At 34.0% G+C, this 13851-nt stretch overlaps 1 protein-coding gene across 1 annotated transcript in view; it reads right to left on the reverse strand.

Annotated features, from left to right (window-relative positions):
* The window catches only part of Ctnna3 (catenin alpha 3), a 1674700-nt gene that overhangs the window by 633865 nt on the left and 1026984 nt on the right, over positions 1-13851 (reverse strand). The window contains exon 10 of the mRNA XM_026394645.2: positions 1272-1364. Coding sequence (XP_026250430.2) covers positions 1272-1364 — 93 coding nt within the window. The remainder of the gene's footprint in view (positions 1-1271; positions 1365-13851) is intronic.

Here is a 13851-nt window from a genome sequence, read left to right on the forward strand (position 1 = left end):
AGGTGCAACCACAGTTTTAGCCAGATAGTCAATATTCATTTGAAAAGAAAGTGCTGGATAATTATCAGAAAATTACAAATTAAAACTAATGAGATATAATAATAATCTTCCAATTGAAAAGACATTTTAAAAAGTATCAAGCATTAGCTATGATATGGAGAGATGAGAATACTTATAGACTGTTGATGGGAGCATAGTTGATTTTACTACTTTAGGGACCCTGTTACAGTAGTCTGTTCCCTATGAAGTCTCATAGAAAACTCATATTAGTTGGGAAACCTCAGTTGCAGACAAGTTATTGCTTTTTAATCAACATTAAGTCCAAAGAAGCAGTTTCTCTCACTGTTAACCTCAATACTCCTTAGAAATGAAATTGTCAGAAAGACAAATCAATAATTTAATACATGCTCTACTTTTATTAGAATGAGAATCTCAGCATATGTCTGGAGATTTGACATCCCTAATCACTGTTATATTTCACATTCTTACAACATTTGTGATCTCTATTAAGAATTAAGTATCCATATTATTATGTCTCTTTTAAGACAAATGTGTTTACGATTGCCCTTTGTGCATTCTGATTCATGGCATCAAGGCTAGTGGAAATAATTCCCTAAAAATATTTTTTTCTTCATATTTTAAGAAACTCCTTAATTACTGACAAGGAAACATTTCTTACTAGCTAGAAAATTATATAAAGTACTCTAAAAAAAAACCTAACTTATCTGAAAAGTAGATTATATCATTTCAAATAGTAAAAATCTTGGGTAGAGGTTTTCTATACCTTTATTGAAGTTTTGTCAGTATCCTCTTTTGCCCCCTAAAACAACTACTGGTTTATAATAAATGCTTGCATACTATTTAGTCTCCATTTGTTCATCTATAAGTGGTTTTAACTAGATAACATCCTTTCGTTTTAGAACGTTATAAGATGTGTAATATATGCTGTTGCCTTTCCCTAGAGATAAAAGGAATTTAGCAAGATAGGCCAATTCATAGAACTGTTCAATTATCAGGATTTAATATGTCTATTTTCAATGGTTCCTAACACATTTTCAGACTACTGGAAGATGTTTAACTTAGACTAACAGCAAATGTCTCAGAATAATCTAAAAGAGCTGTAAGAAGTAGTTCCTTAGTAAAAAATAAACAATGATGTTAGGACAATTCTGTCTTCCATGTTTAAAATAAGTATTTAATGTAGTTTAATATGTATAAAAATATGAAAAGTTATATCTAATTTTTATAGGAAAGAGACTTAGTAATCATACCTGCGGGCACAAAGTTTCTAGGTGATTGGCTGCAATTCTGACAATCTTAATTCCATCTTCATTTGTCGACATGGAACAAGCAAGATTTGCAACCTGGAACATAAATTCAAAAGAATGGAAATTATTTTAGATCATCAAGGAAATGCAGAAACACTTGTTATCCTGGACAAGTAAGAGTATGCAGGTATTCACTGAAAATATACTGACAAACAGCCCTATCATAAACATCACTGTTATCTGTTTTATGAAAAAAAAATCAGAGAAACCAATAAAACAAATAACAACAAAGGGTCCTAGACAATTATGTAAAACAAAAATGAAATGCTGATGAATAAATCAGTAAACTCTACATGGTTCTTGACATTAACATCTAACCCGTAATAAGAAGCTCTGATGAAACTGAAAAAAAAAAAAGTTTATGGATTGAATGCTAATAGGTTCTTGGAATCTCATATGATTGTGGTTTATTTTAAGTTTGTAATTGGTTTATTATTTCCCAGAGGTCTATTATGCATACTTAAGTTGCATTAAGCATGACTGTATCTTATTCATGTTTTATTCAGCATAAAATATACTCCCAAGCTGGACAAATACAAGACAATTAAATACTTTTTTTCTGTTCTTTATTTTCTACTATAATGTAATGGGCACTGTTTAACATTATAGCAGTCAATTTGATTCAAGCATTAGCAACACCCAAGTTTATTTTATTTTATTGCTTCAGAAATTTACACACTCTTCCAGTGAAATGGTTGTTCTTTTAAATAATTGCCATTATGTCCATCACCTAAATGCAATATTTACAAATACTTCCATTAGGCCATAGAAGAGCCATGGAGAGAGTTTGGGATCTTTTCCCCTTAGATTGAACTCCACTCTTGTCCTACACTCCTCCTGCTACCACACTGAGGGTTATAGAGGCAATGTTTTCTCTGATGTATAAAATATGCCATTATCTTCATCACTGCAGGGGAATAGTTTTCCAAAGAATAATTTTTCTACCTTTCCATTGAGTCCATTTATTATTATATACTTTAATACATTATAGTTTTTACTGTTCAAATTTCAAAATACATTCAGTTGTAAAGAAACCTTCATATCAATTTCACACAATGCAAATGAACAACAAAAATAAATTGAGATCACTATTTTAAGAGTACCACAATATTATCATTTAAATGGATTTACAATTCTTTGCTTTTTTATACCATTGCTTTTAATATGTCAGTAGTGAAATAACCCCTTGGTTTGAATTTACATATAATAAAATAACAAGCATACATTATTTAACTGTGGAAGGGCATTGTTCACTTTACTAAAGTACAAGGAAATGGATAACTTGAAAAGGTCTTTTGTTGGCTTGAAGGTCATAATGCCTCAACTTTCATATCTGACACATAATTAGCACATTTGTGAATTATCTGAAAAGGGCAACAGTTCCTGTGCCTCTCTACCCTACCCCCCCCCAATCTCATTCAGTGATATGAAACTTAGCACTCTAATTGCTTCAGTATGTATTACATTAATTTGCACCTCACTTGCAGAAAATACCTATCTGTAAATAGAACACTGTTTGTTTAAAGCATATGTGCATATTATATATATGCACGTGTATGTTTAAGTACATATATATATGCATATATATGCTTGTGTGTGCATGTGTCATGTGTGTTTATACATACATACACATATTTATACTCATTCAATTCAATTTAACTGAGTACCTCTTAATCCAGAGCTTAAAATTATAGATAACTATCCCCACGTTGACATTCTTTTACTTTTTCAAAATGTATTATCTTCCTCTTCTTTTCCTTTCTTAAAGTAGGCTTTCTTGTTCCAGATATTTGATGGCCATAATGTTTACTGCAAGACAATTAAGTGACTAATATAATATGGAAATTATTCTAAATACAGTTTGCATTTATATAAGAAAAATTATTTATTTTTATAATATTTTCAAATGAAAATACAACTACAATTTTGTTTTCTACCCAAAATTTACTATTCAATTAATTATCATATTATTATTATTTCTGTCTTCATTTATACAGTGCCTGTGTGTATCTGAACTTCTCCCTTACCAGAACTATCCAATGTCAGCTCATTTAGGTAATCAAGTACTATTTCAAGACATGTACAATTTTAGTGAAATTTTGCACAACAAGGTTTCATTTAAAATATACTGTGCATGACAATGCAAAAAAAGTTAAATGTCTACTTGATCATGGTGCACAATTTTTTTGATGTATTTTTGTATCCAATTCGCCAGAATTTTATTGAGGATTTTTGCATCTAGCTTCATTAGAGATATTGGTCTGTAGTTTTCTTTCTTTGAGGTGTCTTTGGTTTCTGAATCAGGGTGATGTTGGCCTCATAGAATGAATTTGGAAGGACTCCCTCTTTTTCTATTTCCTGAAATAACTTGAAAAATATTGGTTTTAATTCTTCTTTAAAGGTTTTGTAAAACTCCGCTGTATAGCTGTATACCCATCCAGTCCTGGGCTTTTCTTGGTTGGTAGTCCTTTGATTGCTTCTTCTATTTCATCCATTTATATTGGTCTGTTCAAATTGTGTGTATCCTCCTGATTCATTCTGGGCACATCATATGACTTAAGAAATTTATCGATGTCTTCACTATCTTCTATTTTATTGGAATATAGGGTTTCAAACTAATTTCTAATTGTCTTCTTATTTCTGTAGCATCTGTTGTGATATTTCCTTTTTCATCTCATATGTTAGTAATTTGAGTTCTCTCTCTTCTTCTCTTTGTTAGCATGGCTAAGGGTCTGTTGATCTTATTTATTTTTTCAAAGAACCAACTTTTAGTTTTGTCAATTTTTTCAATAGTTTCTTTTGTTTCAATTTCGTTGATTTTCGCTCTGATTTTAATTATTTCTTGCCTTCTGCTATATTTGCTGTTGTTTTGTTCTTCCTTTTCTAGGGCTTTGAGATGAAGTGTGAGCTCATTTATTTGTTTTTTTTTTTCTTTTTTTGAGGAATGACCTCCAGGCAATAAATTTCCCTCTTAAAACTGCTGAATTACAGTAGATGGGGTAGGGAGAGAAGATGGCAAGGGAGGGGAAAGGAGGGGAAGGAAGGGGAGGGGAGGGGGGATAGTAGAGGTTAGTAAAGGCAGTAGAATACAACATACACTAGTATGGCAGTAGGTAAAAAAGTGGATGTGTAACTGATGTGAATCTACATTATGTATATAGGGTAAAAATGGGAGTTCATAATCCGCTTGAATCAAATGTATGAAATATGATATGCCAAGAACTTTGTAATGTTTTGAACAACTAATAAAAAAAGTTAAATGTCAGAAAAAAATCATATTTCCAATTTGACTGATTTGCAACATTTTTCAAAGTCAGATCAGTGAAAGAATGAAAGCCAAATTTCTTCTATAATAATTTTTCCTAAATTTTGTGTGAGTTTTCAGACGACCAAGTATATTTCCAAGCACATTATGAAGGTAACTCCCTACTTGTCAAAGAAAATAGCATGCAAATAAAATATTTAATAAATTATTTGTAATATTTTGACATATGACACCCTTTATTTATCTACCTATGACTATGTTTCAGATATCTGGATAAAACTTCATTATATAAACAGAATCTCATAATAATCATCTGCCCACTAAGGAAAACTAGGAGGTAGGGAAGTTTTGGAGACTAACAGATATGGGTTTGAATCTGATTCCCCCAATCAATAAGCTCGTGTTGGTGAGAAGGATGCTAACCTCTCTTATGCTGCTTTGTTATCTATAAATTATGTGTGGTACTATCTACCCCACTGGGACATTTTGAGAGTTAAATAAAACTGTGTGAAGAAGGTCTGATACCTGGCAGCCCTGACCATACAATGAACTTCTGTTCATCCCATTTACTTCTCAACTAATAGCGGGAAAAGACTCTTCACACTCTCAAAGGTTTTAAAGAATTAAAGCCTTAGGAACCTAAAGAAATTTAACAAAACATCTAATTCAAGAGCCACAAATTCAAATCCTTTCAAAACCCATACAGGGAGGAGGAGATGACAGATTAAAAAAGGAAGCATGTACTAGCAGTTCCTCAGCACCAGGCTTATAAAGCAGGAAGACTGTTCCTCAGTGAGGTAAGTAACTAAGGAATCTCCCTGAAATTTAATACTGAATGGCCAAAAAAAAAAAAAATCATACCGCTACAGAAGGTTGGTAACTTGGACATAAGGTATCATATCTTAGAGATGCCAGCTCTGGCCACCACCAGCAGCAGCAGAACAGAGCAGAGAGTGCAGACAACAGAGATAGGTGCCCAGAAGCTTAAAAAAATAATAAAATAAATAAAAATTGATTTGGGGAAGCCTGTAACTTACAGAGGAGGGCTGTTTTACAGACAGGGAGCTGGCAGAAAGCATCTCAGTGAAAAACAAATCTAAAGAAGTCCCCAGGGGCAAAAGCATTCTCTGGTGGCAACATGGAATGCCCTTTGGTGGTGTGGCATGGAAAGCACTTTGAGGGTAGTCCTCTTAGAAAGTTCTCCATGGGGATAGTGTAGAAAGCCCTTGGGACAGGCATAAAACAGACTGGCAGGTGAGGAAAATGTTCCCAGGCACTAAAAGCTGTTTCTGTCCAATTTGGGTAGCTGTGAACAGAGACGGGGGTTTGGGAACTCATAAAGGAAGTTCTTAACAGCCAATGAAAAGCTTCCCAGAGAGTACCTGAACTAGAGAGACTGAAACAGCCACAAGGAAAATTTTACCTGGATTATTCAGCCTCTGTATCCCAAGGGAAAAACTCATGTAATTGTCAGCAGCCCATAAGAATTATTGCAGGATGCTCACTGTGACCACACAAATGCATCGGCACAACAGGTGGATACCAGTAATTTATGTCCATAGTACTGAAGGTGAAACTGGTGCAGGATTCATCTCTATGTCCTAACAATGGATTTTAAGTCCAGAAGAGATTGCAACTCCATGCCAATAGGGGGTGTAGTAAAAATTTCAAAATCCCATCAACAGAGTTCCAACATTCACCAAACCCCAAATCCCCAAAACTAGAAACTCCAATCTAGAACTCTGCATTACCCTGAATATAGGATTACATAATTTGTCAGCACTCCCCTATTCCATCGAATACTGGAAGACTGGAAGCTAAGAGCTACTACACCTGGCTGGTAGCTAGGTGAGAAACACAATAGTAATTGCCAAAAAATACAGAGTCAAAAATAAAGTATGAAATTCTATCTCTGACAACAGATTTGACCACAGCAGTTGAACACGTCCTGTATCTCTCATTAAGATTCATTTTTTCTTCTTTTCCTTTCTTCTTTAAATTATTTTTTCTCCAAATTCCCATTTTTTTCTCTGATTAAATTTTAAAATTTTTATTCAATATATTAAAATAATAGTATTTTATTATTCTTCATTTTTTTTCATTACCCATGACCTAGTGTGTATGTGTGGTTGTACATGCTTTCACTGTGTGGATATTTTTTGACAGATTTGTATAGATTTGTTATATGCATGTGAATTTATTTATACATTAATAGCTCTTTCTACATGTTTATTATTTAGGCTAAATTAGAATCCAGTGGGACATAATTATATGAGGATTCAAGTTGCTTTGATCTTACATTTGCTGGTTCATGCATATCTAGGTTCTGGGCCCTCCTATCTCCCCTTCCTTAATCTCTTCCCCAATAAGAGCCAAAATATCCTGTTCCCTCCTATTATCTTTTTTATTACTTTCTGTTAATTTTTTATTCCTCTTTCTTTAAAACTGATATCTACTACCTATCTCCTGCCTCTCCTATAATCACTTTTTCAAAAACTTCAAACTTTTTCTTTTTTCCCATCCTATTTTTAAGAAACTGTAATTTCACTAAATAATAGAAATTATATAGTTAATGTAATTTCTACCCCACTCATGTTATTGTGATTAATAGTACAGTGGCCAACATACTAGACACAATAAAAAGATATGAACTATATCTGGCATAGAGATAGTTTTCATATCATGTAAGATATAGTTCATATCTTTTTATTGTTGGTACTAATGTTAAATGCTGACCCTGCCATTCCTATGTAGGTGGCAATCAATATTATAGATGTCGAAGGAGACATCAAACATTTAAGGCTGTACATATGTCACTGAAATTAGTGCTATTCCTAGTCACCCTCTCTAAAGATGAGCTAAGAAGAGAATAGAACATTTTAAGATCACAGAATAGAGATTCTGCTGCTATGATATACTCATATCTCAAACAAGCAATAGTCAAATTTTACCCCATACATCATCTAGTCCCACCTGAGCCTTAACATTATTCCAACACAAAGTTATAAGGAGACCCCCCCCAAAAAAAGCAACCAGGACCCAAAGAGAAACCTCAGCTCCCACCCCTTGAAATTTACTTATATATCAAAAGCAGAAGTCCCAGAATAAGTAAGATAATTACACACAAAAGGACACATGTAAGGAAAACAAATAAAGAGGATGTGGAATCCATCTCAATTTATGTTCAAGTTTAAGACTTCTAAAAACATGAGGAAACAGGGAAACAAATCTCTCTCCAAGATTCAAAATCCCTGAGTAAAGGATCCACTGATACTGAAGAGGTTGAAATCCCAGAGAAAGATTATAAAAAAATAATTACTAAAATGTTCAATAGACTAAAAGAAGAGCTAAGGAATGAATTAAGGAGCAAATATAGGAGATGAAAGAACACTTCCATAAAGAAATGGAAATATAGAAAAAAAATAATGAAATGTAAAATTCACTTAAAAGTATCATTAACAGTTTAGATAGCATAGAAATTAGAAATTCAGACCTTGAAGGAAGAACTTCAGGCCATGAAGACAGAGCATACGAACTTAAGTACACAGAATGCAATAAGAGGTAAAAAAGTGACAGCTCATGATCAGAATCTACAAGAACTCTGGAACAACAATAAGAGACCAAACCTGAGAATTGCTGGGACAATATAAGATGGAGATACAAGCCAACAGTGTTAAGAACATTTCAATGAGATAATTAGAGAAAACTTTTTCCATATCAGAAATGAAATAGACATCCACATAGAGAAGACAGGCAGGACCCCAAATAGACCTGGTCAAATGAAAAGTTCCACAAGACACATCATAATTGTAAGGATGAGCTTAGGCCTCAGTCTAAGCAACTCCTTTTTAAAACTTCAGTTTCAAACCTGCAGTCTCATCAGGCATGCCTAATGAAGCCCTCCAGTGTGGCCCTCAGGCATAAACAAGTCACTTATCCCCACCCTGAAAAACTCAGAGTGAAGTCTCTGGCATGTTGTCCTTGCCCCATAAGGGGGAAAGGCAAGAAAATCAGAATGGGGACCACCAGACCAGATGCTTTAGCCCCAGGGCAAATGACATTATGGAGAAACCTAGTGGCAGCTGATAGGGAGTGAAAGGGTGGTCAGAAGTCCCAAAATTTAGTATAAATGATAGAGCAAATAAAAAGACATTCAGCCAGCCGACACTGATGCCCTCATGCTGGAGAGCCTGATGAGGGTCTGGACTGACATCCCAACTCTTCTCATCCTTTGCCTGATCCTCTGCATCTGCCTCACTGCTCTCAAACTCTACAGCCACATCTTGACCCTGGTGAGAGCTGCAACTTCTCCCTATGACCCTCTACTCAACCAGCTGTCAGCTCCACCCCAGAAGAAGCCTGCCTTGGTTCCTGATCTCATCATGACAGTCTGAGTGAGTGTGCATCTGCTGGACTTAAAGATTAAGGCTTGAGACTTTTGATCTGACCCTTGATTTTAGTATGCAGAGGGAATGTCTGTCATGAACCTGTCATGATTATTTGTGTTTGCAGTGCTTAGAATTAATCTAGAATTGTTTGCTGTGAATTTATTATGTCTATTGCAGTGCCTAGCATTAAGGATTATCTTTTTCTTGATTAAGAACCTATAGAGTGAAATTGTATTCAGTGATTTGTGTGAATAAAGCACCGACAAAGGCAGAAGCGCATGGACAGTGTATTTCTCCCCTTCAACTGCATAGGTTGCATCTTTTGCTCATCATGACAATAATGAAAATGTCTAACATATGAAATAAGAAAAAATATTAAAAGTTGCAAGAGAGAAACACCAGGTCACATTTAGAGGCAAACCAATAGGGCTCATGTCTGATTTCTCAGTTCAGACCCTAAAATCAAGGAGAGCTTGGAATGAGATATTACAAACACTAAATGAAAACAACTGCCAGCCAAGTCTGCTATACTCAGCAAAGCTCAGTTTCAAATTTGAGGGGAAAATAAAAAAAGTTCCATGACAATAATAAATTAAAATGATTCATGACTACCAAGCCAGCACCACAAAGAATATTCAAAGATAAACTGCACACAGAGAAACCCAAAACAAATCCTACAACTCCCAAATAGAGAAGACGAATAGAAGGGTAATTTACTAAACAAGAATCAAGACAGTATTAAATATAGCAAAAAAAATCAAAATGACAGGAAACCACAAACATATATTCATATGAACATGAATGTTAATGATCTCAACTCCCCAAATAAAAGATATAGATTAACAGAATGAAAAAAAAAAAAACAAGATTCAACTATATGCTGTTTACAACAGACTCATCTCTTAGAAAAAGACATTCACAGGCTAAATATAAAAGGATGAAAAAATATTGAACATAAATGGAGTTTGAAAACAAGAAGAAGTAGCTGTTCTTACATATTATAAGGTAGATATCAAGCAAAAAATAATCAGAACAGATAGCCTGATAAAGGGAAAAATCTAAGAAGAAGACATAACAGTAGTAAACATTTATACCCCAAATGTCAGCACACCCAATTACACTATATTTGAAAAAAATATTTATTGATATTAAATCTCAGATCCCAATATGATAACATTGGGTGATTTCAACAGATGCTTACCATTAATAGACAGGTCATCAAAACATAAAATCAATAAAGATATTTCCAACTAAAATAAAACAATAAATCAAAATTATATAACCTACAGAACAATATCCTTGATGAACACAGATGGAAAAATTCTTAACAAAATATTAGCACATTTAAAAACATATCAAGAAATAAGGCATCATGATCAAATGGGTTTCACTTCAGGGATGCAAGGTTGGTTCAACATGCAAATCAATAAATGTAATTGACCACTTAAACATAATTAAATCAAGAATCACATACTAATCTCATAGATGCAGAGAAATTCTTTAATAAAATTCAAAAATATTCTGGAGAATCTAGGAATTCAAGAAATTACCTCAATATCATAAAGGCTATTTATGACAAACCCAATGTCACTATCATACTGAAAGTAGAAAAATGAAAAACATTGCTTCTAAAATCAGAAATAAGACAAGAATGTCCATTTTCACCACTGCTATTCAATATAGTCCCCAAAACATTAATAAAAGCAATCAGTCAAGAGTAAGAAATTAAAGGGATACAGAAGGAAAAGAAGTCAAACTATCTCTGTTTGTTGATGACATGATCCTATATCTAGAAGACCCCTACTGTAACACCCCCTCTCCCCCCAAAAAAAACTACACCAGAAGACTTCTAGCAATTTTAAATGGTGTTGGCTATGTAGCAGGATACAAGATCTACACCAGTAAATCAATAGCATTCTTATATTACAATAGGGATTCAGCCAAGGAAGAAATCAGGAAATCATCCTATTCATAATAACTTCAAAAAATTACTTGAAATTAATCTAACCAAGGAGATAAAAGAACTCTACAATGAAAAATTATAGAATACTGTAGAAAGAAATTGCAGAAGACCTTCGATAATGGAAAGACCTTCCATGTTTTTGGATAGGCAGAATTAAGATTGTCAAGATGGCCATAGTAACAAAAGCAATATATAGATTCCATACAATCCCCATCAAAATTCCTACAACATTATTATTCACAGAATTAGGGGGGAAAAACTTAAATTTATTTGGAAGAATAACAGATCCAGAATAGCCAAAACTATGAACAAGACTTATTTAGGAGGCAGCACAATACTAAATCTCAAATTATACTACAGAGCTGTAGTAACAAAAACAGCATGGCATTGGCATCAGAGTAGACATGAAGATCAAAGGGACAGAAGAGACAGAGATTAAACCCACATATTTACAGCCATACTTAACAAAGGTGCCAAAAACATAGTTTGGAGAAAAGACAGCCTTTATAATAGATGGTACTAGGAAAACTGGAAAGCTGTACGTAGAAGAATGGAATTATATCTCTATTTTTCATCCTGCACAAAATTCAAAATCAAAATGGTTCAAAGATTTAGGAACTAGATCATAAACCTTGCAACTACTAGAAGAAAACATAGGGTAAATATCCATCATACTAGTGCTGTCACAAAATTCCTAAACAAGACCCCCAAGGGGAGAAAATAAAACTAAGAGTTAAAAAGTGGGATGCCATTAAATGAAAATACTTCTGCACAGCAAAAGAAACAATTCAGAGCATGAAGAGAGCCTACAGAATGGGAGAAATCTTGGCCAGAAATTCCTCCCATGGGAATTAATATCCAGAATATATAAAGAACTTAAAACCAAAAAACAAATAACCCAATAAAGAAATGAGAAAAAGAAACAGAAATTTCTCAAAAGAAGAAATGGCCAACAAATATGTGAAAAAAAATGTTTAACATCTCTAGCAATCAAGGAAATGTAAATTAAAACTACACTAAAATTTTATCTCAGTCTGATTAGAATGGAAATCATCAAAAATACAAACAATAGTAAATGCTGGGGAAGGTGTAGGGAAAAAGGAACACTTGCACATTGTTGGTGGGACTGCAGACTAGACTCTAGAAATCAGTATGGAGACTGCACACAAAACTTGGAATAGAAACGCCATATGACCCAGCAATCCCATTCCTTGATATTTTCCCAAAAGAACCAAATACTATACTAATACAGCCTTTTCAATACTTATAGAAGCACAATTTACAATAAATAACTTATAGAATTAACCCAGATGTCCATATAGATGAGTGGATTAAGAAACTGTGGTATTTATACACAGTGGAGTTCTACTGAACCAAAAAAGAATAATGAAATTATGGCATTTGCTAGTAACTGGATGGAAATAGAGAATATCATACTAAGTAAAATAAGTCAGACTCAGAAATTCAAAGATCAAATGTTTTCTCTGATATGCAGAAGCTAGAATGAAATAAAGGAAAGGGTAAGGGAAAATGGGATATAATAAAGATATAAGGATGATCAGTAGTATAGGAGATGGAGTAGCTGAGGGATGGGAAAGGGGAGGCAATTCAGAATGAATTCTTAAAAATTTATATTATGTTCATATATAAATATACCACAGGGAATTTCACGTTAGTGTATAAGTAAAAAAGAACCAATCAAAAATAAATAAATAAATAAGCAAAAGGAAGCCTATCTGAGTAGAGGAAGGAGAACAAGGAGGGGAACACACAAGGGAGGGAAAAGGGGTATCACAAACTGAAAGCAAATTCTATGCATGCATGCTTTTGTTGGCATGAACCCACTATTATGTGTAGCTATAGTGCTCTAATAAAAAACCCATACAGGAAATAAAAACATGTTATATATAATTCAAAGAAAAATGGAATGTTGGAGCCTCAAGCAAAATGTGACCTCCGATCCTACTCTCTAAATCCTCTAGTGTATACATAGAAAAACAACATCAAATGGGGGATATACTCACACCAACCAACGATAAGAATATTGTTAACCAGGTATACATGTGTTCTCTTTAACCCTAAATTGAAGTACTGACAAAGATTTCTGCATTGAAATAATTGCAGACTTTGTTTGGAGATTGTGCTATAACCTTACCCAAGTCTAAAAAAAGCAGAGTCTAAGTTATCCTCAGTTAATGAGACCAAATACAGGTAATTTCACATAGTCATTCAAAATAAAAGGCTATGAAAAAAATGTTCTTTCATTTTAACAAACTAATGCATCATTCAAGTAATTACCAATACTGTATATAATTACAAATAATAAAACCAACAAGTTTTGAGACAGGAACACAGTACCCCTCTCTTGAGTCTTTTCCCTTCTCACCTTCTGCCCTCTAAAACATATTTCACATTCTAGCCCTTTAAACTTGCCTAACCTTACTGTTCTCTTTGGTCTATGGGACACACACACACACACACACACACACACACACACACACACACAAACAAAAAAATAACCACTGCTGATAACAAAGCCTGACCTGACAATTCCTAACCTAAACAATATTGCTGGTGTTTGTTTTCCTCACCCTGGTTCCTTTTCAAGTTATGCACCACTTAACTCTTGTCGTGCTTATTCTTTGCTGGACTTTGGGTCTTCCCTTTCATTTATCAGAAAACATGGTACTCTTTTCTGCCTAAGCCATAACCTGGGGTGAGAAGCATCTTGATTTGGAACCTGATTTTGTAGAACCCTGCCAGCTAGATTGCTTCTGTCCCTCACACTCCTTCAAGGTCAGGGAGATGACCACAGCTGACCCAGAATTATATCAGTAGTAGAAAAGGGGATAGCTTTATAAAACATATATTTAGAAATTAGAAAATTTCTCAGTGCCCCTAAATAAA

Source organism: Urocitellus parryii, chromosome 5, assembly GCF_045843805.1.
Source record: "Urocitellus parryii isolate mUroPar1 chromosome 5, mUroPar1.hap1, whole genome shotgun sequence".
NCBI classification, from domain to species: domain Eukaryota; kingdom Metazoa; phylum Chordata; class Mammalia; order Rodentia; family Sciuridae; genus Urocitellus; species Urocitellus parryii.